This window comes from Squalius cephalus (assembly GCF_949319135.1).
Source record: "Squalius cephalus genome assembly, chromosome: 2".
Classification (NCBI taxonomy): domain Eukaryota; kingdom Metazoa; phylum Chordata; class Actinopteri; order Cypriniformes; family Leuciscidae; genus Squalius; species Squalius cephalus.
In genome coordinates, this window is record NC_137123.1 from 15,489,589 (window position 1) to 15,514,981 (window position 25,393).

Here is a 25,393-nt window from a genome sequence, read left to right on the forward strand (position 1 = left end):
ACATAAATCGAAGTCAGAAAGAAGGATTTTAATGAGTTCAGTAATCAAGTTCAAATGATGATTGTCATAATATAACCAACACCATCAGATCACTTTTTATTCTTTGTTCAACTGGCAGTTTTAACTCAGTTACAACAGCCAAACAAATTCTAAAGTACACATAAAAGGGTCAGAGTCCAACTAAAGCAACTACCCATCACAATAATGGTAACTTACAATTTGCGATTTTCTCCTTCAGCGATTCTACTTGTTAACATCAGGTGTCTTCAATAATGCTCAATCATCACTAAATTAATCACTTAGTTATCTCATTAACTTAAACACTCTTGAGTGTGGACTCATACACTCCCAGGAGTGTTAATTTAACACTGGATGTTTCGCTGTGTACAAAGAGCCGTAGTTAACTGACAAGCTGAGCCATATCGCATTAAATATCGCTGGCGATACGTCCGCGATATTGATGTGATTTGGCTCAGCTTGTCAGTTAACTACGGCTCTTTGTAGTAAATGCCGCTTCATCTGAAAGCAGGTGATGGCGATTTATTACTAATCAAGGAACCGGCTTTACTGATGAGATGCGCATAACAATATCGCGATTTAAATCGCCCAGCCCTATTTAATATGTTTCTTCACATTAAATACACCACACTGGATATTTTATTACACAGAAAAACAGTGGATGAAGTGATATTTACATGCAGTTCACAGTATGAAACAAAACTCGCAAATATTCTATTAGTCATGTGTCTGTGATGAAGCAGCTTGTGAATGAGCAACACACTCTGCAGGAAAACACAATTTATACAGACTTCATATATCCAAAACAGTAACACACACACACACACACACACACACACACACAAAAGATTCACTCAGAAACAGATCACAGTATGGTATTAACGTTGGTTGCCACTTCCATTTAATGCCACATTTAGGACATGTCAGCGTGTTGACACGATGGTTCAGTAGCAGTTCAGGTGTTTGTGATCAGATGCTCAGAATCTTCCTGCAACATTGATGCTGCTGTAGATCACACTGGAATCATCAGATCTGTTCAATAAGTGTAAAAAAAAGACCAAATCAGATTAATCATACACATAAAACCTTGTTTCTCTGAGTCGCCTGCAGAGTTTGAGGGATTTGTTCAAATCTTTAACGGTGAGTAACGAAGTGCGCCTCACCTGGCAGAGTCAGCAGGACCACGATCCCTCACGTCTCCAGACTGACCTTCAGCCTTCACACTCGTGTTCCCTGTGTTTCTGTGGTGCTGGACGGTGGCGTACTGAACCTCGTCTTCATCTCCAGCGCTCTGAGGCTTCCTGGGTCTCTTCTGAGCGATGCTTGCGTACATCAAGTCATTCTGAACGCCTGAATCACTCGTGCTCATCTGATTCGTCCCCGCTGTGCTGATGTTTTCCTGAACGAACACACACAGTCCAGATGTTCACACTACAATCGGTCACTGTTCCTGGATCAACATTCCTGTCCGAAAATTTAGTCCCACTATACCCATAACTTGAATGATAGGTGAATAACACTGATGTAGAAGCACCTAATCCTGATTTTAAGCCTAAACTTGACATAAACTGTAAACTTGTCCCTCAAATCTGATTGGTTGATTGGAATGTTGTTCCAGGATCAATAAAGATGTTTATCCAGGAACATGTTGTATACAGCAAAATCCCCAGTGTTAAATTAACACTCACAGTGTTTATAAGAGTCCACACTCAGAGTGTTATAAGTCAGTGGTTTTCAACTCCAGTCCTCAGGACCCGTTGCTCTGCACATTTTGTATGTCTCTCTTATCTGACACGTTCAGTTCAGTTCATGGAGTCTCTCTTAACGAGCTGATGATCTGATTCAGGTGTGTTAAATAAGGGAGACATACAAAATGTGCAGAGCAGTGGGTCCCGAGGACTGGAGTTGAGAACCACTGTTATAAGTAACACTGAAGCAGTGTTAAAGTTAATGAGATAATTAAGTGATTAATTTAGTGATGGTTGAGCATTATTGAAGACACCTGATGATAACAAGCAGAATCACTGAAGGAGAAAAAACGTAATTGGTATGTCACCGTTATGGTGATCAGTGTTTTCTTTAGTTGGACTGTTGACCCTTAAATCATTAACTTTAGATTTTGTTTGGATGCTGTACTTCAGTTACAACAGCCAGAAGAACAAAGAGAAAAAGTGATCTGATGGTGTTGGTTGTGTTTTATTATAATCACTGTCCTTGAAAAGCATAATAGTTTTAACTTGTACAATGTAATCCAAATAATTTCCTAAACGTTGTTCACATATATATATATTTTTAGACACAGACATCAATAATCAGCCTGTGAATCTCAACAATGGTGACAATAATAAAGCATGTTGCAGTGCATTCTGGGTACCACCAATCAAAACTCATTCATGGCTCCCATCATGCATTGCTGCATGAATAAATAATGAGCTTATGATTCATACACTAATTCTTAATGTCTGTGTGTGCCTGAAAAGAACACTTTTAAAGATTTTTTTTTTTTCGTAATTGATTTGATCATTTGGTTTTGATTGAAAAGGCTAAAAATGGCATGCTCGACAAGGACAGTGCTGCTTATAATCCATTAAACGTAACTCAGAAATTATACTCTCAATGATTTCAGTGATTCAGGCCAACTAATGATTATGTTAAAACACAACCAACACCATCAGATCACATTTGCTCTTTGTTCATCTGGCTGTTATAACCGAATTACAGCAGCCAAACAAAATCTAAAATTAGAAAGTAAGGGTCAAGAGCCCAACTAAACTAAACATCAATCACCATAATGGTGACCATTTAAAAAAATTACTTTCTCCTTCAGTGATTCTGCTTATTAACATCAGATGTCTTCACTAATGCTCAATCATCACTAAATTAATCAATTAATCACTTAATTATCTCATTAACTTTAACACTGCTTCAGTGTTAATTATAACACTCTGAGTGTGGACTCATATAAACACTGAGCAGTGTTAATTTAATACTGGGGATTTTGCTGTGTACTTTGAGAAATCATGTTCACCAATTGGGATCATAATTGCCTTAAAATGTGCTGAAATAGACACTTTTCTAGACTTGCCTGTTTTGATACGCCACCTTGGACGCCAGTATCTCCTGCTTTCCTAACAGAGAGAAGAGAATTTGGAAACATACAGCATCATATTGCAGTGGTTCTCAACTCCAGTCCTCGGGACCCGCTGCTCTGCACATTTTGTATGTCTCCCTTATTTTAACACACCTGATTCAGATCATCAGCTCGTTAAGAGAGACTCCATGAACTGAACTGAGTGTGTCAGATAAGAGAGACATACAAAATGTGCAGAGCAACGGGTCCTGAGGACTGGAGTTGAGAACCACTGATCTATATCATGGAAATGCACATCTTAAAAGGGGGAAATACAGGATTAAATGTGTCATAAAAGTGATTAATATGACCTGTGAGTTATAAATACATCATATATTTCCACAGCAGTTTTCTATACCGTGTGATTTTTATCACCACAACAATAATGCAGATGCCGATGAGCGCCGCCCCGATCCCAGCAGCTGCGTACACACCTGTGCTCTGGCCACCTGAGCGAAGAGAAACATCATTCACACGGCTGATAATGACACCAGCATAAGAGCCAACGGCACATATCAATACCTGCAACTGTTTCAGACACGAACAAAGACACAGACGCTGATCTCCCAGATCCATATTTATTCTGAGCCTCACAGTAGAAGCGTCCACTGAAACTGGAGTTAAAGCTGGAGATGCTGAAACTCTGTCCAGATCCAACAGCTGAGGTTTCATTCTCCTTAAACCAGCTGAAGTTCAGAGCAGGAGGGTTTGAGTCACTGATGCAGTTCAGAGTCACTGAATCTCCCGATGAACTGACCGACACTGAGACGCTCTTCGGAGGATCTGAAAAAAGACTAAAATGACTCACAGTGCATCATTTGATGAGTCTGGACTGAATTTGTCTGAAAGCTGAGAGTGTGTGTTACATCTGATGCTGAGAGTGACGGCAGGAGACGGCAGATGTTCCTGATCTCTCGCTGCACAGCTGTAGTTTCCCGTATCATCACTGCTGACCGACCACAGAATCAGCCGATTCCCGACGCTCAACTCTGATAAAGACTCGCCGTTTTTATACCAGATAAAGTCTGTTCTGTCTGAGAGGCTACAGGAGCTCTTACACAATAAAGCAGGGGAATCTTTCTCAACGACCTCTTCAGGAATCTCCACTCTGAGCTCTGAAATCACAGACAAATCATAATTTATATTTATATGAAGAACAGAGTAAATCTGTCAGTGCAATATAAGTTTGACTGTACCTGTGACTTTGAGCTCAATCCCAGGATAACCCAGATAGTTTTGTTTTTCTTCATTTGTAATGATTCTGATGCAGTACATTCCTTCATCCTCACGTCTCACACTACTGAGTCTGAGAGCAAATTTTCGGTCTTTATTGGGGAAATACTCAACTCTGCCTTCGTAATCTGAATGATTCAACAGATTGATGGACTTCCCTTTTTCTGGGTTTACGGTCCAAAATACCTCTGTCACAGTGACACGATCTGGGTGTTTATAAGTGCCTGTTAAATATGTTGTTGAACCCTTTAGGACACATTTCATCATCTGTGTGTACTGAACCTTCCATTCCTGACTGCAAATCCCTGGAAAATATAAAACAGGAAAACACTGATTTTGACCATACACTGTAAAAAAGAATACAATATGTCTAATCAATAAAATCGAGGCAACAGATTACAAGCAATATTATTAAATTTAACAAATTAGAATTGAGTAATAATTAATCAAATTAATTCCTTAAAAGGTAACCATTTAAAATGAGTAAAATTTACAACATTTTTTTTTTAAACTTTGTTTTTTTATTGCCAACATTGAAGACACCTGATGTTAGAAGCAGAATCACTGAAGGAGAAAACCGCAATTTTAAGTCACCATTATGGTGATTGGTGTTTAGTTTAGTTGGGCTCTTGACCCTTAAATCATTAACTTTAGATTTTGTTTGACTGCTGTACATGAGTTATAACAGCCAGATGAACAAAGAGAAAATGTGATCTGATGGTGTTGGTTATGTTTTAACATAATCATTATTTCACAATCATTTGACCTGAATCACTGAAATTCAAAGTACAATAATTCATACAAATAACTTAAAACTTTCATGTAATCTTAATATGAACACTTTTATTAGTATAAACTATTCTTTTAAAAGCTAATCTGCTAACATAATCTGCTAACATATTAGCAATAGTTTGTTATACAGAAACACTTGCTGTACGAGCGCATCAATATAAAAGGAATATTTGCTCTCAAATCAAGATGCATGCACCACTTGTCACCATGATGGTAACTATCTTACGCTGTAAAAAAATCCTAATTTGACAGAAAATAACTGTGATTTTTTGACGATCATTTTCTTTAATTTTAAATTGTACTCAAAACACTGTAAAATTACAATATCTGTAAAATAAAAATGATTTATTTATTATTAGTTATTTTAGGTGTTTTGACATTAATGACAAATTCCAGTAATTCACATTTTTTATACAGAAAATTGATTGTATTTTTCATATAGTATTTTTTCTGTTTTCTTAAATTACATAAAAATGTATGTAAAATTACAAATATAATCTGTAACTAAACAGTAACAGAACAGTAAAAGAACAGCTCCCCAAAAAACTGTAAAACATCCTAAATTAAATAAACTGAAAAACACTGTTATTTTACAGGTGTTTCCTGCATTATTATGATCAAATACCTTCATTGTAAAAAATCGTTAAAAAATGGTCAAATGACAGGCAGCTGCGGCTGCCAAACAAAAACCATAAAATTAAAGTAAAATATGCTAATTTAAATAAAGTGTAAAAAACTTTAAAATAAATTTGATGTTACCATGATTGAGATCAGTGTCTGCTTTAGTTGGGCTCATGACCCTTGACTTTTTAACTTTTAGTTTTCTCTGGCTGCTTTAACTGTGTAAGTGATACACATTTGTTATAGCAATAAATGAAGGAGAAAATATCAGATGATCTTGGTCATTCATTGGTGATGTTATATTCATCATATGATGATCTGATTCACTAATATGACAGTCAAATCTCTAATATATTAAGTTACATAAAATGTAGATGGCTATATACAATTAGGGCTGTGCGATATATATCGTGAGATTGTTATGCGCATCTCGTCAGTAAAGCCGGTTCCTTGATTAGTAGTAAATCGCCATCACCTGCTTTCAGATGAAGCGGCATTTAGGGCTGAGGAGATAATTAAGTGATTAATTTAGTGATGATTGAGCATTATTGAAGACACCTGATGTTAACAAGCAGACTCACTGAAGAAGAAAATCACAAATTGTAAGTTACCATTAAGGTGATGGGTGTTTGCTTTAGTTGGGATCTAGACCATTATATGTTTACTTTAATATTTACTGTTGTTTGTCTGCTGTTATTGATTTATAACAGTTAAATGAACAAAGTAAAATGTTATCTATCTTATAGTGTTGGTTATGTTTTGACATAATCATGCTGTGATTTGAAAAAGGAAACTTATTGAGATAGTTTGGTTTAACTTGTTAGCAGCAGTTTAGTGATTCTTCAGCCTATGATTATCAGTATTTTACTTATAATTCTAAATATTTAATAAACATTGTTCTGATCAAAAGACATTCAGATAAATTCATTTAAAACACAGACATCAATAATCAGCCTGTGAATCTCAACAATGGTGACAATAATAAAGCATGTTGCAGTGGCTGCCACCAATCACAACTCATTAATGGCTCCCATCATGCATTGCGGTATGAATAAATTATGATCTGAATTGTCTATGTAATTTACTTTTCCTAATTGAATATTCTGCTCCTCACCATTGTTGAGATGCATAGACTGAATCTTGACATCTGTGTGTGCCTAAAAGATTGATTTTTTTTAACAACTTTTAAGAAATCCTTTATATTATATCAAAAATTCTGGGCATTTATGCAGATTCACTAACCAGTTCACTGAGTTCAGTGATCAAGTTCAAATGACGATTGTCATAATATAACCTACACCATCAGATCACTTTTTTTTTCTTTGTTTATCTGTCAGTTATAACTCAGATACAGCAGCCAAATAAAATCTAAAGTACACATATAATGGTCTAGAGCCCAACTAAAACAAACACCCATCACCTTAATGGTAACTTACAATTTGTGATTTTCTCCTTCAGTGATTCTGCTTGTTAACATCAGGTGTCTTCAATAATGTTCAATCATCACTAAATTAATCACTTAATTATCTCATTAACTTAAACACTCTTGAGTGTGGACTCATACACTCCCAGGAGTGTTAATTTAACACTGGAGTTTTTGCTGTGAAAGAGCCGTAGTTAACTGACAAGCTGAGCCATATCGCATTAAGTATCGCTGGTGATACGTCCGCGATATTAATGCGATATGGCTCAGCTTGTCAGTTAACTACGGCTCTTTGTAGTAAATGCCGCTCCATCTGAAAGCAGGTGATGGTGATTTACTACTAATCAAGGAACCGGCTTTACTGACGAGATGCGCATAACAATCTCACGATATATATCGCACAGCCCTATATACAATGTCAATGTTTAATTATTGTATTGTAATATAATTAACAACTAATATTTATCAACTTAATCAGATATTACACTTCAGGTGGTAGCAATGAAGCAGGACATTACATGATGACTATTATCACTTAAAAGTGACCAACATCATCTGATCTGAGTTTTTCTTGGATTCTTACCATAACTAACATGCATCAGAGACACACAGTTAAAGCAACCAGAGAAAACTCAAGTTAAAGATTAAACGGTCAAGAGCCCAACTAAAACAAACACTGATCTCCATCATGGTGACATCAAACTTTATTATTTTCAATAAAGCTTCAACTTCTAAACCTCTGTTAATTCTCAATAAGAATGTTAGTATGAAAGAAATAAAGTCTGGATTGTAATAAGTGAAGATGCTGAGATCCTGAGAGATCTGGTAGTGTTTAATGTTCTGTTGGGTTTTAAAGTGTTTCTGTATGGTGTGTTTCGTGTGTCACCATTGTGTTGAAGAGTAGAGCCTGAGCTTCAGTCCAGGATGAGCAAAAAAACACTGATGATCTGCTGCATGTTGCTTTATTTAACTGACAGTAACTGTGTAGTTGCTGATGCAGTGATGTTAGTCACAGCAAATCATGCATGTAGTTAACAGCATGTATTTCAGTAAAAAAAATCAGAAAATAAATGTGAAGTAACTGTATTTCTGTTAAAAAAGATTAATGAAGATTTCTGTAAAAGTATTTTTCACTTATTTGAATTAGGATATTTTACATTAATTTTACGGTTTTTGTTTGGCAGCCGTTGCTGACAGTCATTGACCGTTTTTTCAAGATTTTATTTTTTACAGTGTAAAGCCAACATTAACAGAAATTCTTCTAAATTAGCATAACAAAACATTAATCACTACTAAATCTCACACTTCACATTAATCTTACACACACAAAACAACAACATTATATTACACTTAATTTTAGCGTTTTCTCTCCCTTTCGAGTGCCATCGGCAAAGCATGCTGGGAAATAGACATCCCAGCCGTTTCAGTTAAACTTAAGTTTGTCTAAATTAAAATAAATAATTTCATAAAACTCAAAACAATTAAACAGTTCAGTTTACTTAAAATATATCAGTTCTGTGAACTTGAAAGAAAAAGAAAGTGCTAAATACTCATACAAGTTAATTTGACTGAACTAATTAGTTAAATTTAAGTTTGTCCTACTCAAACCAATTAATTATTTTGAGCGTTAGGGTTTACAGTGCAGTATTGGAAGTGTCTAAACTACACTGTTAGACCTTACCGGGTTTTTTTACAGTAAAATACTGGCAACACTGTTGCCAGCAAAATACTGTTAATTGTACAGTTCTTTAGTGTAATCTAGTTTGTTTCTGTAAAAATGCACTAAATTCTAATTCAAGTTAACTAATTACACTTGCAGAAACCGACTGCCTTAAATTGACCAACTGTCATTTAAATGTATTAACTAAAATGTATAATGCATTAATAATGTGAGCAAAGTATAACTGTGAACTTCTTTCATTTGAGACCACTAAAAAACTTTTGAACATAAAGATATTTCCACTGGACCAGCAACTACACAGTCACCGTCTGTTAAATAAAGCAACATGCAGCATATCATCAATGTTTGTAGATCTTCTCCTGGACTGAAGCACAGGCTCTACTCTTCTGCACAATGGTGACCCAAAAAAAATATTTTTACAGTAAACTACTGGCAACAGTGTTGCCAGTATAAAACAGTTTTATAACTTACAGTTTATTACTGTTAAAATACATTTTGTGGGTGTGACTTTTTATCTTACACTGTTAACCCTTTCAACCCCACAGGAAAATCCACACTACAAAGAGTAAAAGTAACGTTGAGACAGTGTTGCAGTGAGATAATTAAGTGAATATGTAAGTGATGATTGAGCATTAGTGATGAACACCTGCTGTTAGAACAGAAAATAGAGAAACACAAGACCTACAACTGACTTCCAGCCATTACACATTATTACACTTATTATTAACCAGTATGACTTTATTTCTGTCATACATCTACAGAAGTTGTTATTAAGATGTTTAATTGAAAATGTTTGTTTGAAGTTACCATTATAGAGATCAGTGCTTGCTTTAGTTGGGATGCTGATGCTAAAACATTAATTTTTCTTTTGCTACTGTGTTTTTGCAAGTCACACTTGTGCACACACACAGTTTATGAATGATTGCGGTTGTAATGCTTATGGTGACAAATTCATCATATTGCCGGTTCATTCACTAAGGAATTAATTCTTATTCATTCATAGTTTTATCCTCGATCAAAAATGTTACATTAGCACTACTGTGAAACTACAGCAATAAATTGCTATGACTAATTTTTTTTAACACATCATGCATAAACCAAAAAAAAAAGCTACGATATATTGTAGAAACACAGAGATATCACAATTTAGCACATTAATCTCAACAATGGTGGCAATATTTTTTCTTTTTTCTTTTATTCATGCAGCAGTGCATGCTGGGAGTTTTATATTATCCTGGAACCCAGCATGCATTGCGACATGAAACTTTTCACCATTGTTGAGATTCATGTGCTGATTGTTGATATCTGTGTGTGTCTGAGCCAAGCAGGAGTAAAATAAAATTGAATGCACTATATGATTGTTATTTTCAGAAGACATGATTACAGAAATTTTGATTTCATTTTGTAGATACACAGTTTTATGCTAAATATGACATACCCATAATTTCAATGAATATATACAGGAAAAATCTGAAAATCAGATAATCCAAGATGACTGTGACATCATCACAAAAGAATAAAAACACCTGATCATCTTCTTCCTCTTGACTCTTTCTTGCCATAACAAATGTGTTTTATAAACTCACTGTTACAGCAGCCAGAGAGAGATGAATGGTAAGTAGTCAAGGGACAAGTGACCAACTAAAGCAAATACTGATCTCCATCATGGTGACAACAAACTTTATTATTAACTAAATCTCTGTTAATTCTCAACAAGAACTTTTGTACATGTATGAAAGAAATAATCGTAAACTGGTTTGTAAACTGGTTTCACACTCAGTGTTGCTGGAAGTCAATTGTAGTTTTTGTGTTTCTCTTTTTTCTGTTCTTGTTTCTCTGTCCTTCAGTGATTCTGCTTATCAGGTGTTCATCAGTGTCTCAATTCACTCACTTCTTTTCATTCACTCTGTCAAGTGGACTTTATTAGTGAACTAATGTAGGGAATAGTGAATGAGGGTATAGGGTGTGATTGGGAAAACAGCCTCTGAGTGTCGATTTTGAGCACTGTTAATTCACAGTATATTCCTGTAGGCTAGTTTTGTTTTCTACGGTATATTACTGTTTTAATGGAAAATGGTATGATACTGTCTGAATTACGCCTTTTTTTACAGCAAGGGCTAACAGTGTAGGGCTGTGCGATATATATCGTGAGATTGTTATGCGCATCTCGTCAGTAAAGCCGGTTCCTTGATTAGTAGTAAATCGCCATCACCTGCTTTCAGATGAAGCGGCATTTAGGGCTGAGGAGATAATTAAGTGATTAATTTAGTGATGATTGAGCATTATTGAAGACACCTGATGTTAACAAGCAGACTCACTGAAGAAGAAAATCACAAATTGTAAGTTACCATTAAGGTGATGGGTGTTTGCTTTAGTTGGGATCTAGACCATTATATGTTTACTTTAATATTTACTGTTGTTTGTCTGCTGTTATTGATTTATAACAGTTAAATGAACAAAGTAAAATGTTATCTATCTTATAGTGTTGGTTATGTTTTGACATAATCATGCTGTGATTTGAAAAAGGAAACTTATTGAGATAGTTTGGTTTAACTTGTTAGCAGCCGTTTAGTGATTCTTCAGCCTATGATTATCAGTATTTTACTTATAATTCTAAATATTTAATAAACATTGTTCTGATCAAAAGACATTCAGATAAATTCATTTAAAACACAGACATCAATAATCAGCCTGTGAATCTCAACAATGGTGACAATAATAAAGCATGTTGCAGTGGCTGCCACCAATCACAACTCATTAATGGCTCCCATCATGCATTGCGGTATGAATAAATTATGATCTGAATTGTCTATGTAATTTACTTTTCCTAATTGAATATTCTGCTCCTCACCATTGTTGAGATGCATAGACTGAATCTTGACATCTGTGTGTGCCTAAAAGATTGATTTTTTTTAACAACTTTTAAGAAATCCTTTATATTATATCAAAAATTCTGGGCATTTATGCAGATTCACTAACCAGTTCACTGAGTTCAGTGATCAAGTTCAAATGACGATTGTCATAATATAACCTACACCATCAGATCACTTTTTTTTTCTTTGTTTATCTGTCAGTTATAACTCAGATACAGCAGCCAAATAAAATCTAAAGTACACATATAATGGTCTAGAGCCCAACTAAAACAAACACCCATCACCTTAATGGTAACTTACAATTTGTGATTTTCTCCTTCAGTGATTCTGCTTGTTAACATCAGGTGTCTTCAATAATGTTCAATCATCACTAAATTAATCACTTAATTATCTCATTAACTTAAACACTCTTGAGTGTGGACTCATACACTCCCAGGAGTGTTAATTTAACACTGGAGTTTTTGCTGTGAAAGAGCCGTAGTTAACTGACAAGCTGAGCCATATCGCATTAAGTATCGCTGGTGATACGTCCGCGATATTAATGCGATATGGCTCAGCTTGTCAGTTAACTACGGCTCTTTGTAGTAAATGCCGCTCCATCTGAAAGCAGGTGATGGTGATTTACTACTAATCAAGGAACCGGCTTTACTGACGAGATGCGCATAACAATCTCACGATATATATCGCACAGCCCTAGTCTAAACAGACTTATTTGATGTGTGATATATATCGGATTTTTGACATAGACATTAAACTGTCTTTAAATACAGACAAAACATCCTGAAAGATGGAGATTTCTTCAGCGTGTGTGTGTGTGTGTGTGTGTGTGTGTGTGTGTGTGTGTGTAAATAAGAATTCGGTTCAGACTCACCAGGAATCAAAAGCAGAGAAATCAGAGAGAAAAGACCAAACATTCTGGAAGACACGAGGAGGATTGTTACAATTACACAAATGTAAGACTGACGTCTGTTTGCAGATCAATAATCTTTCTATTAAAGCTGAAACATGTTTTTGCATCGTAAAATATATGTGTCCTACCTTACTGTAATCTGCAGGGTCTGAGTGTAAAACTGCATATGATCTGTTTGCAAGAGTAAACTGTTTTCACACATCCTGTCTTTCTTCACTTCCTCTGAATGAGTGCAAAACACTCCTTTTCCAGTCAAACGACATAGATAACACTCTCTCTCTCTCACACACACACACACACACACACACACACACACACACACACACACACACACAACAATATATAATTATTTTGAAATATGATTCCACAAACCCAGATGAAAATGTCTGATTATGATTAAATGCCTAAAAGTCACTCAAGCCTTTCTGAATCTGTATTAAAGGGGTCATGAACTGGATTGTTGTATTATTTTATAATGTTGCCTAGGGTGCCCTTATAATGTTAGTATGATTTTTACATCAAAAATTGTCATAATTTATAAATAAAAGCCATTTTTCCAAGCCTGATTTCAGCTTCAGATTTGAACGCTCTGTTTTAAGGGGCGTGTCTGCTGTGAGACTGCAGTGTAAACGCCCACTGCTGTGATTGGCTGACATGCTTGCATATGAAATAGCTAGTATTATATGAACTCTCTCGAAAACTTTTACTACGTTTTTACTATTACAGCTAACGAGATTAACAAATCGTGAAAAGTATCGTTTAAAGCATTATATTTAAATCTATTCCATCACATGAAAGGTTGCAGCATGATGAGCACTGAGCAGATGACAGACAGTCTGTTGATCGCGTGAATAAAGATCTTATCATTGCAACGCAATTTTTGCACTCTCACAAATGCTTACAAATCACAATGCAAACACGATGTGAATACACAGTAAGAGCTTCGTTGTGTAGTGTAACAGTGTCATTATTTCATCACGAGTCCAGATAAGCTCTCGCGGCTCGCGCTGTGCTGTTTGATTGACAGCTTGGGCGATTGGAAAGGGATCGTTCTTTGATCGCTTTCTGTATATAATTTAATAACAGTTTAAAAAAGATTATTTTCATAATACTACGAGAAATTATGTGAAGTTGGTCGTTTAGTCACTGAAGAGAAATATCTGAACTTGAATAATTACACAGAAATCACTGATCGCAGATCAGGCGAGTACACATGGTTACTTACATGTTGCTGGCAGATCCATGTCGGGAAATTGTGATTGACTGATTTAATAAAGTTTAACCATGCTGGAATCCGAAGGAAGCTTATGACTGTCTTCTTCCACAAACAGGAACTGCACAATATTTAGTAAACAGCATGTTTATTGCTTGTAAGTAGCTCGATCCGGTTTAGCAATTATCATGTTATTTAGCATGTTTGGGCGAATCGGTGGGCGGGGCTAAACAGGCCGTGTTGAAGTAGGCGTTGATCTTCTTTTGTGGAGGCGGTGTTTTATCCTCTTTGACGTCATAGTTCCCCACTTTGAAAAACGAGTCGTTTGCTGAGCCTGATGTCTATAAAAGCTTTTATTGGACTAACAAGGTAGTTTTCAGTTCTGAAACTTACAGGATATTATTATAGTATGATGATCTCTTATATGTCAAAAGCTCAAGGAAATTTGGATTTCTCAGTTCATCACCCCTTTAATGCATATATTCAGTCACATGAACTGAAGTCACTGAAACGTCATTGTCACATTCACATGACACTAAAAATTACACTTCTGTAGAGCCGCTTCCTTTTTCTCTTTTAAGTGTATGCTGACGCAAGATTCATCATGAACTCTTGAGAAACAGCTTCTCTTTGACTTCATTTAAACTACACTGTTAACCCTTGCTGTAAAAAAAGGCCAAATTCTGACAATATCATACCATTTTCCATTAAAACAGTAATATACCGTAGAAAACAACACTAGCCTACAGGAATATACTGTGAATTAACATTGCTCAAAATCGACACTCAGAGGCTGTTTTCACAATCACACCCTATACCCTCATTCACTATTCCCTACATTAGTTCACTAATAAAGTCCTCTTGACAAAGTGAATGAAAAGAAGTGAGTGAATTGAGAAACTGATGAACACCTGATAAGCAGAATCACTGAAGGACAGAGAAACAAGAACAGAAAAAAGAGAAACACAAAAACTACAATTGACTTCCAGCAACACTGAGTGTGAAACCAGTTTAACATTATTTCTTTCATACATGTACAAAAGTTCTTGTTGAGAATTAACAGAGATTTAGTTAATAATAAAGTTTGTTGTCACCATGATGGAGATCAGTATTTGCTTTAGTTGGTCACTTGTCCCTTGACTACTTACCATTCATCTCTCTGGCTGCTATAACAGTGAGTTTATAAAACACATTTGTTATGGCAAGAAAGTGTCAAGAGGAAGATGATCAGGTGTGTTTGGATTTTGTGATAATGTCACAATCATCCTGGACATGTCTGATTCTCTGATCTTTTCTGTATTTATTCTTTGAATTTATGGGTATTTCATATTTAGCATATATCTGTGAATCTACAACATAAAATCAATACTTCTGTAATCAGGTCTTCTGAAGAATATTGTAATCATATAGTGCATTAAAAAAACTCCTGCTTGAATTAGACACACACAGACATCAACAATCAGCACATGAATCTCAACAATGGTGACAATCAAAAGTTTCATGTCGCAATGCATGCTGGGTTCCAGGATAATATAAAACTCCCAGCATGCACTGCTGCATGAATAAAAATATATATATTGCCACCGTTGTTGAGATTCATGTGCTAAATTGTGATATCTCTGTGTTTCTCAAAGACAGTATAGCTCTGTTTCTCTGGTTATGCATGATGTGTTAAACAAAATGAATCATTGTAATTTATTGTTGTGGTTTCATAGTAGTGGTAATGTAACACTTTTAAATGAGGATGAATTCCTTAGTGAATGAACAGGCAATATGATGATTTTGTCACCATAATCAGTATAACCGCAATCATCATAAACTGTGGGGGCACAAGCAGCAAAAGAAAAATGAATGTTTTAGCATCAGCATCCCAACTAAAGCAAGCACTGATCTCTATAACGGTAACTTCAAACCAAACATTTTCAATTAAACATCTCAATAACAACTTCTGTAGATGTATGACAGAAATAAAGTCATACAATAATAAGTGTAATAATGTGTAATGGCTGGAAGTCAGTTGTATTTCTTGTGTTTCTCTATTTTCTGTTCTAACAGCAGGTGTTCATCACTAATGCTCAACAATCACTTACATATTCCCTTAATTATCTCACTGCAACACTGTCTCAATGTTACTTTTACTCTTTGTAGTGTGGATTTCCCTGTGGGGTTGAATGGGTTAACAGTGTAAGATAAAAAGACACACCCACAAATAGGGCTGGGCGATTTAAATCGCGATATTGTTATGCGCATCTCATCAGTAAAGCCGGTTCCTTGATTAGTAGTAAATCACCATCACCTGCTTTCAGATGGAGCGGCATTTACTACAAAGAGCCGTAGTTAACTGACAAGCTGAGCCATATCGCATTAATATCGCGGACGTATCGCCAGCGATAATTAATGCGATATGGCTCAGCTTGTCAGTTAACTACGGCTCTTTGTACACAGCGAAACATCCAGTGTTAAATTAACACTCCTGGGAGTGTATGAGTCCACACTCAAGAGTGTTTAAGTTAATGAGATAACTAAGTGATTAATTTAGTGATGATTGAGCATTATTGAAGACACCTGATGTTAACAAGTAGAATCGCTGAAGGAGAAAATCGCAAATTGTAAGTTACCATTATTGTGATGGGTGTTTGCTTTAGTTGGACTCTGACCCTTTTATGTGTACTTTAGATTTTGTTTGGCTGCTGTATCTGAGTTAAAACTGCCAGTTGAACAAAGAATAAAAAGTGATCTGATGGTGTTGGTTATATTATGACAATCACCATTTGAACTTGATCACTGAACTCTTTAAAATCCTTCTTTCTGACTTCGATTTATGTTGTTGGTTACAGCATAACTGTGAATCTGAAGAAATGGTCAGAATTTTTTGATGTAATGTAAAGGATTTCTTAAAAGATGTTTTAAAAAAATATATTCTTTTAGGCACACACAGATGTCAAGATTCAGTCTATGCATCTCAACAATGGTGAGGAGCAGAATATTCAATGAGGAAAAGTAAATTACATTATACATATTACAGACAATTCAGATCATGATTTATTCATACCGCAATGCATGATGGGAGCCATTAATGAGTTGTGATTGGTGGCAGCCACTGCAACATGCTTTATTATTGTCACCATTGTTGAGATTCACAGGCTGATTATTGATGTCTGTGTTTTAAATTAATTTATCTGAATGTCTTTTTGATCAGAACAATGTTTATTAAATTTGAATTATAAGTAAAGTACTGATAATCATAGGCTGAAGAATCACAAAACTGCTGCTAACAAGTTAAGCCAAACTATCTCAATATGTTTCCTTTTTCAGATCACAGTATGATTATGTTAAAACGTAGACAACACTATAAGATAACATTTTACTTTGTTCATTTAACTGTTATAAATCAATAACAGCAGACGAACAACAGTAAATATTAAAGTAATCATATAATGGTCTAGAGCCCAACTAAAGCAAACACCCATCACCTTAATGGTAACTTCCAATTTGTGATTTGCTCCTTCAGTGATTCTGCTTGTTATCATCAGGTGTCTTCAATAATGCTCAATCATCACTAAATTAATCACTTAATTATTTCCTCAGCCCTAAATGCCGCTCCATCTGAAAGCAGGTGATGGTGATTTACTACTAATCAAGGAACCGGCTTTACTGAAGAGATGCGCATAACAATATCGCGATTTAAATCGCCCAGCCCTACCCACAAAATGTATTTTAACAGTAATAAACTGTAAGTTATAAAACAGGTATATACTGGCAACACTGTTGCCAGTAGTTTACTGTAAAATGTATTTTTTGGGTCACCGTTGTGCAGAAGAGTAGAGCCTGTGCTTCAGTCCAGGAGAAGATCTACAAACATTGATGATTTGCTGCATGTTGCTTTATTTAACAGGCGGTGACTGTGTAGTTGCTGGTCCAGTGGAAATCTTTTTATTTACAAAAGTTTTGTTGTGGTTTCAAATGAAAGAAGTTCACAGTAATACTTTGCTCACGTTATTAATGCATTATAAATTTTAGTTAATACATTTAAATGACAGTTGGTCAATTTAAGGCAGTCGGTTTCTGCAAGTGAAATTAGTTAACTCGAGTTTTAGTGCATTTTTACAGTAAAGAACTGCACAATTAACAGTAAATTACTGGCAACAGTGTTGCCAGTATTTTACTGTAAAAACACCCGGTAAGGTCTAACAGTCATCAACACAAACACAAATCACCCCAGATATTTCACATAAACACAGAGTAAACGGCAAAAATCAAGACGATTTGATGATTTCATAACTGATAACTCACTGTAATTCCTGAAGCTCACAAAGAAGAGCCTCTTGACCAGTTTTACCCAGGTTTTTTTTTTTTTTTTTTTTTTTTTTTTTCAGAACAGGGCATTTGGGCCTTTATAGGTTGCACAGATGTAGAAAATACACAATGAGATGAAAGGCAAAGTTGCAGTGACATTCTTACTATAGAATTTCTTCTTATTATTATTATTTAAAAACATGTTTTTATTGTTTTTCGTCTTGAGGCCTATAGGCATCTCAAACACTTTTATTTTGTACCATTAGAGCAATGAACATTCCACACACGTCACTGTTGATGGATTTTTTTTATTTATTTATTTTGATCAGCACCTCGGACAGCGCCGTCACACACACACACACACACGCACACAAACACATACCTACAGCCTCACCGACCTGACGCGCCATCTACAGGAAGACACATGTACCTGCATGCACATCATATTAGTGAGAGAAAAGCCCATTTTTCCCCAGTTTTTAAGACCGTTTGTTGTAATAATACAATTTATAATCTATATTTCTAACAACAAATACAGCCACAGATATTTTGATTTATGCAAAAGTAGAAAAGAAAAATCTGGCAAATAATATGATGTAGACGTCATAAGCGGACCGTATAGAGACCACATCCTGATGGTCGCACTGGGAACAGTCGCATACAGTATTAAAAATCTCCAAATTCCATATGGAAATTAACCATAGCAATAGTACACTCTTCATAGAAACAACTTTTCTGTTTGGTCAGCGTCACAAGGATATCAACAAAACACAGCCGCTATTCATCACCGAAAAACAGCCGATAGAAATAATTGTTTTAAATAACCACTCCGCAAACAGTAGTAGGGGCAGATACATGCAATCACACATCACTGAAGCATAATTCACACATAGCCTACAAGACACGCATATTTGACACGTCCCCTTTAAGACGCGGGAGAGTTTGAGAGTTTAGTTGAGACAAAAAAAAAAAAAGTTTAGTTGAGACACCCCTCGCTGCAGCCTCTAGCACGATGACGTAGCTGGATCAGATCCAATACGTACTGGATGGTGGTGTGTTTTGGCAACGTCATAGACGCATGCGCAGTACCGATCTCTGGGTTATAATGCATATGCGCTGACATGTATGCTAAATATTGTATTGAAATGATGTTCTAACCTGTGTAGTAGTAGTACTGATAAATAGTAATAAGTAATTATAGATGTATTTATTTACATAAATGTGATGCTTAAATTATCCTAGTTTATCTCTGTATGCAAAATAGTTAATTTTACAACATTTTAAATCACATGATTTTAAACCTAAATTTGATGGATTAATAGCATGTCGTCACCGTTTTTTGTTGTTGTTGTTGTTGTTGTGTTTTTTTTATGCGTGTATAGAGAACTTTTTTTTTTTTAAAAAAGCCATTTTATTTTATTCAGGTCATATTTGCTGTTGAGTGGAAGCAAAAATGAGTCAAGTAATTGTCTCTGTAATTTTAAAAGGTACAATACAATAAGATCTGTAAACAACTTAAAATACCAGCACACATTCAAGGGAAAATGTAAATATAATAACAGTATCAAGAAAAGAAATCTTGTCAGTGATCTGCACATAAGGTTCCTCTTAATTTGCTGTTCAGTGTCTGCAGGACATGTACGTACATTAAAAAACAGGAAGTCTTTAAATAAGTCCCCACAACAAATGCAACTGGTCAGTTTATATGGCACTCGATACATCTCCATGTAGTGACTAGAGAATGCACTCCAGTTGACAACACCAATCACAATCTACTAGTGCGCATGCATATATGACCAAAAACCACCAAAACACACCACCGCGCATGTGCGTAACAGCGTCCAGTACGTGTTGGATCTGATCCAGCTACGTCATCGTGCTACAGGCTGCAGCGAGGACCTTAGTTTAGTTGATGCGTCGTTCTGACGCAGGAGTTGAGAATAAAGACTGTTTTCTGGTCTCATGCTGTAATCCTGCCTCTGTTTATTTTTGATAGCTCAAAAAGCCACAGTGATTTACAATGTCGTTTCAATTCATTTTTATTTGTATAGCACTTTTTGACAATATCGTTTTAAAGCAGGTGAATAAAGGGAAAGTGACTATAATTGTCCTCTGTTGCAAACATCCTGAATGCAATAATGGCGAGGGAAATTCACCATGAACACGTTTTTGAATTGAACTGTTTTTCTGCTGTTGCTTTTTAAACATGCACAAATGTTTGACCATTGAGCTCGACTTAAGGTCAACTTTAAAAAAAAAAAGAAGAAAAAAAAGAAAAAAATTGTATTACCAGAAGTTATACCCAAATATTTACCTTTTATTTTTACCCAAACATATTATATTATTATATTGTTCACAAACAGAAAGTTTTATGTATACAATACTGCATTTTGTTTTTAAATGTGAACATGCACTATATTGATGCATTTGACTGTTGAGATGTTCTCTCATTTTTACAGCACAACATTAAAAAATTAATATGAAATTAACTGTCAAGTTAAATTAATATAAGGTATAATAATCAATTGGCAGTGTTATGATAAATGGGGTCCTGATCTTCAGGGTTGTCTGTGTCACAGGATCTCTTCATATTCTAGAGAAGAAGTGAACATATGCATCACAAATAAGATCTCCTGTAACACCTTCACAACAACAGCAGAATAACTCACATCCAGTGTGTCGTACTCAGAACATCTGGACTTGGGGTCAAGGGTCATGTAGGCGTCCTCAGGAGACTCGACCTGACGACACACAGTGATGAGAGAATCAATTCTCCCTTCATAACTGACAGGACACACATGAGAAGAAGCAGGAGAAGATTGTCTCACTGTTTTATGGTGTCGTGATCCTCTGTGGTTTCGCTCTTCTGATGGAGTCACTCGTTTCCTGTGAGAGAAGAAGAAATGAACATGAACACAAACTGACTCTGAATCTTTATGACGCTACAGACACAGAGCCCTATTTTAACAATCTAAGCGATGGTCTAAAGCGCACGGCGCAAGAGTCGTGTCCGAATCCACTTTTGCTAGTTTAACAACGGGAAAAATGGTCGGTGCGCGCGGTGCATGGTCTAAAAGTGTTGCCCCTATTCTCATAATGAGTAATGGGTGTGTTTTGGGCGTAACGTGCAAAAAAACAATCATAGTGTAATTTCCCATTCCCTTTAAAAATCAGTTGCACTCGCGCCATGGCGGATTCGCTATTTACATAGAGGAATTTGCAAGTGGAAAGACTGAACGCTTCTCCAGAGAGCAAACGGATCTGCACTGTAAAAAATGTTCGTAATTTGAACGGTAAAATACTGGCATCCAAGCTGACATTTTGTTACCGTAAATTTCACAGGTTTTCTTTACATTGTGTTTTTTTTTTGCCCGTAAATTTAAGTCCCGTAAAACATAAAAGGTTGCCACCGTATTTTTTACGGTAAAAGACTGGCAACCACAGCTGCCGGTATTTTACCGTAAATTTTACAGTTTTTTTTTTAACAGTGTGCTTATGCGCGAGGTTAAAGCACAAGAACACCGTCTACGGGAAAAGCCGGATTTCACCATATCTTTATGTACACAATATTAATCTTTTACATTGTAATCCTTTTATTTTTAATACTTGGCATGTTTGTGTGCTGCTGCGCGTCCCTGTGTGTGTAACAAGCAGAGTGTACACGTGCTGTGGACGCACCTATAGGCTCATTAGTAATGCGCTCTTTAAATAACAAAAAAATATTTTGCCATTGACTGTAGACCAGGTTTCAGTTGGTCAATGACACAGTTTATTTAATTTACCATCAATGCGCCTAAACACACCTCGTTTTCAGACCAGCAGCCCATCGGCGTACAAATGGGCACAAATGCATTTGCTATTTAAACAACGTGGCGCAGGACGTGAAAATGAAAACTGCGTTGGGCTGAAACTAGCAAAACACACTTACCTGAGGATTTTTATCACTACAGCAATAATGCAGATGCCGATGAGCGCCGCCCCGATCCCAGCAGCTGCGTACACACCTGTGCTCTGGCCACCTGAGCGAAGAGAAACATCATTCACACGGCTGATAATGACACCAGCATAAGAGCCAACGGCACATATCAATACCTGCAGCTGTTTCATACACGAACAAAGACACAGACGCTGATCTCCCAGATCCATATTTATTCTGAGCCTCACAGTAGAAGCGTCCACTGAAACTGGAGTTAAAGCTGGAGATGCTGAAACTCTGTCCAGATCCAACAGCTGAGGTTTCATTCTCCTTAAACCAGCTGAAGTTCAGAGCAGGAGGGTTTGAGTCACTGCTGCAGTTCAGAGTCACTGAATCTCCCTCCACTATTACACCAGACGGACTGAACGACACTGAGACGCTCTGTGGAGGATCTGAAAAAAGACTATAAATGACTCACAGTGCATCATTTGATGAGTCTGGACTGAATTTGTCTGAAAGCTGAGAGTGTGTGTTACATCTGACGCTGAGAGTGACGGCAGGAGACGGCAGATGTTCCTGATCTCTCGCTGCACAGCTGTAGTTTCCCGTATCATCACTGCTGACCGACTGCAGAGTCAGCCGATTCCCGACGCTCGACTTTGATAAAGACTCGCCGTTTTTATACCAGATAAAGTCTGTTCTGTCTGAGAGGTTACAGGAGCTCTTACACAATAAAGCAGGGGAATCTTTCTCAACGACCTCTTTAGGAATCTCCACTCTGAGCTCTGAAATCACAGACAAATCATCATTTATATTTATATGAAAGAACAGATTAAATCTGTCAGTGCAATATTAGTTTGACTGTACCTGTGACTTTGAGCTCAATCCCAGGATAACCCAGAAATCTTTGTTTTTCTTCATTTGTAATGAGTCTGATGCAGTACATTCCTTCATCCTCACGTCTCACATTACTGAGTCTGAGAACCATTGTTCGGTTTTTAATGAGGAAATACTCAACTCTGCCTTCGTAATCTGGAAGATCCAACAGATTGATGGCCTTCTCTTTATCTGGGTTTATCATCCAAAATACCTCTGTCACAGTGAGACGATCTGGGTGTTTATAAGTGGCTGATAAAAGTGTTGTTGAACCCTTTAGGACACATTTCATCATATTTGTGTACTGAACCTTCCATTCCTGACTGCAAATCCCTGGAAAATATAAAAGAGTAAAAACACTGTATTTGACCATCTGTGTGTTTTTACTTTTCTCTTCAACACAAAAGCAGTTCTTACTTATTCTGCTTCTACTTCAGTATTGGCTTTGCTTGTTTTCATATAAAAAAAAAAACATTGCTTTACTCTTCAGTTTTACTTCTTGTAACTTCACAAGACAAAATACAAGATCAACATTTGATCACTGATCCTACTCATGATCTCTATATCCCAAATATTCTAGTAACATGCGACCCAGAGGATAACAAACACTTTACATGAACACAAACATGGCGCCAATAGCCAGTATTTCCAGGAAGTTGATCTGTCATATATATCGAAGGTTTCTGTGTCAGTTTAGCAGAACTGTGGACACTACACATTCTTGACAAAGACATTGAACTGTCTTTAAATACAGAAATACAGACAAAACATCCTGAAAGATGGAGGTTTCTTCAGTGTGTGTGTCAAAGTGTCTGGTTGGTGTACCCTGGGTGTCCACTAGAGGTCTCTTCCCCATACCATCACAACCACATCATGAACTGCATTTCCCATAATCCTTTGTCTGAACTCATCACTGATCATTGCACACAGCTGTTCCCACTCACATTGTTTGTATCTGTCTATTTATACCCTGTCTGTGTCAGTCATTGTCATTGTCAAGGAGTCCTTGTTTGATGTCAGATTGCACTTCTAGTTCCATTCCTGTTTTGTTTCCAGTTTTTGGACTGTCTTTGTATGGATTTTGACCCTTTGCCTGGCTGGTTTATGATTATGGATTACCCCATTAAACTGCACATGGATCGATCTTACCCTTTTTGTGTGCATCTCGTGACTGTGTGTGTGTGTGTAAATAAGAATTATAGTTCAGACTCACCAGGAATCACAAGCAGAGAAATCAGAGAGAAAAGACCAAACATTCTGGAAGAAACGAGGAGGATTGCTACAATTACACAAATGTATGACTGATGCGTGTTTATAGATACATAAAACAAGTATACTTAATATATCATATTCTATAATCTCTCTATGCCCCCCTACCTTAGAATATGTGTCCTACCTTACTGTAATCTGCAGGGTCTGAGTGTAAAAACTGCATATGATCTCTATGCAAGAGTTTTCACACTTCCTGTCTTTCTTCACTTCCTCTGAATGAGTGCAAAACACTCCTCTTCCAGTCAAACAACACGAGTACTAGATTTACACACACAAATATATAAATCTTTTGAAATATGATTCCGCAAACCCAGATGAAAATGTCTGATTATGATTAAATGCCTAAAAAGTCACTCAAGTCTCTCTGAATCTGTATTAATGCATATATTCAGTCCCAGAGGAGCTGAACTGAAGACACTGAAACGTCATCGTCACATTCACATGGCACTAAAAATTACACTTCTGTAGAGCCGCTTCCTTTTTCTCTTTTAAGCGTATGCTGACGCAAGATTCATCATGAACTCTTGAGAAACAGCTTCTCTTTAACTTCATTTAAACTATCATCAACACAAACACAAATCACCCCAGATATTTCACATAAACACAGAGTAAAAGGCAAAAATCAAGAGGATTTGATGATTTCATAACTGATAATTCACTGTAATTCCTGAATCTCACAAAGACGAGCCTCTTGACCAGTTTCCTTTTCAGAACAGGGCATTTGGGCCTTTATAGGTTGCACAGATGGAGAAAATACACAATGAGATGAAAGGCAAAGTTGCAGTGACATTCTTCTTGCATACTATTTAATTTTTTATTATTATTTAAAAACAAATGTTTTTTATTGTTTACCCCTTGCTACATATAGGCCATCTCAAACGCTTTTATTTTGTAACATTCCACACACACACACACACATACACAAACACACACACTTAACTGTTGATGGATTTTTTTATTTTGATCAGCACCTTGGACAGCACTGTCTCACACACACACCTACAGCCTCACCGACCTGACGCGCCATCTACAGGAAGACACATGTAACTGCATGCACATTTTTTCCCCAGGTTTCAAGACCATTTATTGTAATAACACACTTTTTAATCTATATTTCTAACAACAAATACAGCCACAGA

The 25,393-nt window shown here is 36.3% G+C and overlaps 3 protein-coding genes across 3 annotated transcripts in view; 1 reads left to right on the forward strand and 2 right to left on the reverse strand.

Moving 5' to 3' along the window:
* Window positions 1-25,393, forward strand: part of LOC307152464 (afadin- and alpha-actinin-binding protein) — an 80,751-nt gene that overhangs the window by 26,351 nt on the left and 29,007 nt on the right. The window lies entirely within an intron of this gene.
* On the reverse strand, window positions 74-24,215 carry LOC307152419 (B-cell receptor CD22-like). The gene is made up of 10 exons (XM_079861056.1): window positions 24,196-24,215; window positions 12,810-12,962; window positions 12,643-12,686; window positions 4,345-4,686; window positions 4,015-4,263; window positions 3,671-3,931; window positions 3,507-3,597; window positions 3,104-3,146; window positions 1,182-1,417; window positions 74-1,050 (listed from the first exon to the last, which is right to left on the reverse strand). Exons 2-10 carry the CDS (start codon window positions 12,881-12,883, stop codon window positions 996-998), a joined length of 1,395 nt encoding a protein of 464 aa, XP_079717182.1. The 5' UTR covers window positions 12,884-12,962; window positions 24,196-24,215; the 3' UTR covers window positions 74-995.
* Window positions 20,214-24,453, reverse strand: LOC307152477 (pregnancy-specific beta-1-glycoprotein 5-like). The gene is made up of 9 exons (XM_079861161.1): window positions 24,379-24,453; window positions 24,196-24,239; window positions 22,974-23,315; window positions 22,643-22,891; window positions 22,283-22,558; window positions 22,119-22,209; window positions 21,019-21,076; window positions 20,860-20,931; window positions 20,214-20,783 (listed from the first exon to the last, which is right to left on the reverse strand). Exons 2-9 carry the CDS (start codon window positions 24,236-24,238, stop codon window positions 20,712-20,714), a joined length of 1,203 nt encoding a protein of 400 aa, XP_079717287.1. The 5' UTR covers window position 24,239; window positions 24,379-24,453; the 3' UTR covers window positions 20,214-20,711.

Bases quoted from the DNA above. Each gene is read 5' to 3' on its own strand.
- LOC307152419 (XM_079861056.1), bottom strand. From the start codon at position 12,883: ATGTGTGAAAACAGTTTACTCTTGCAAACAGATCATATGCAGTTTTAC. The intron at 12,687-12,809 runs GTAGGACACATA...CGTGTCTTCCAG, and splicing joins ACCCTGCAGATTACAGTAAG to AATGTTTGGTCTTTTCTCTC. The intron at 4,687-12,642 runs GTGAGTCTGAAC...TATATTTTCCAG, and splicing joins TTCTCTGCTTTTGATTCCTG to GGATTTGCAGTCAGGAATGG.
- LOC307152477 (XM_079861161.1), bottom strand. From the start codon at position 24,238: ATGTTTGGTCTTTTCTCTCTGATTTCTCTGCTTGTGATTCCTG. The intron at 22,892-22,973 runs GTACAGTCAAAC...CTGTGATTTCAG, and splicing joins GATTGAGCTCAAAGTCACAG to AGCTCAGAGTGGAGATTCCT. The intron at 22,559-22,642 runs GTAACACACACT...GTCTTTTTTCAG, and splicing joins CGTCACTCTCAGCGTCAGAT to ATCCTCCACAGAGCGTCTCA.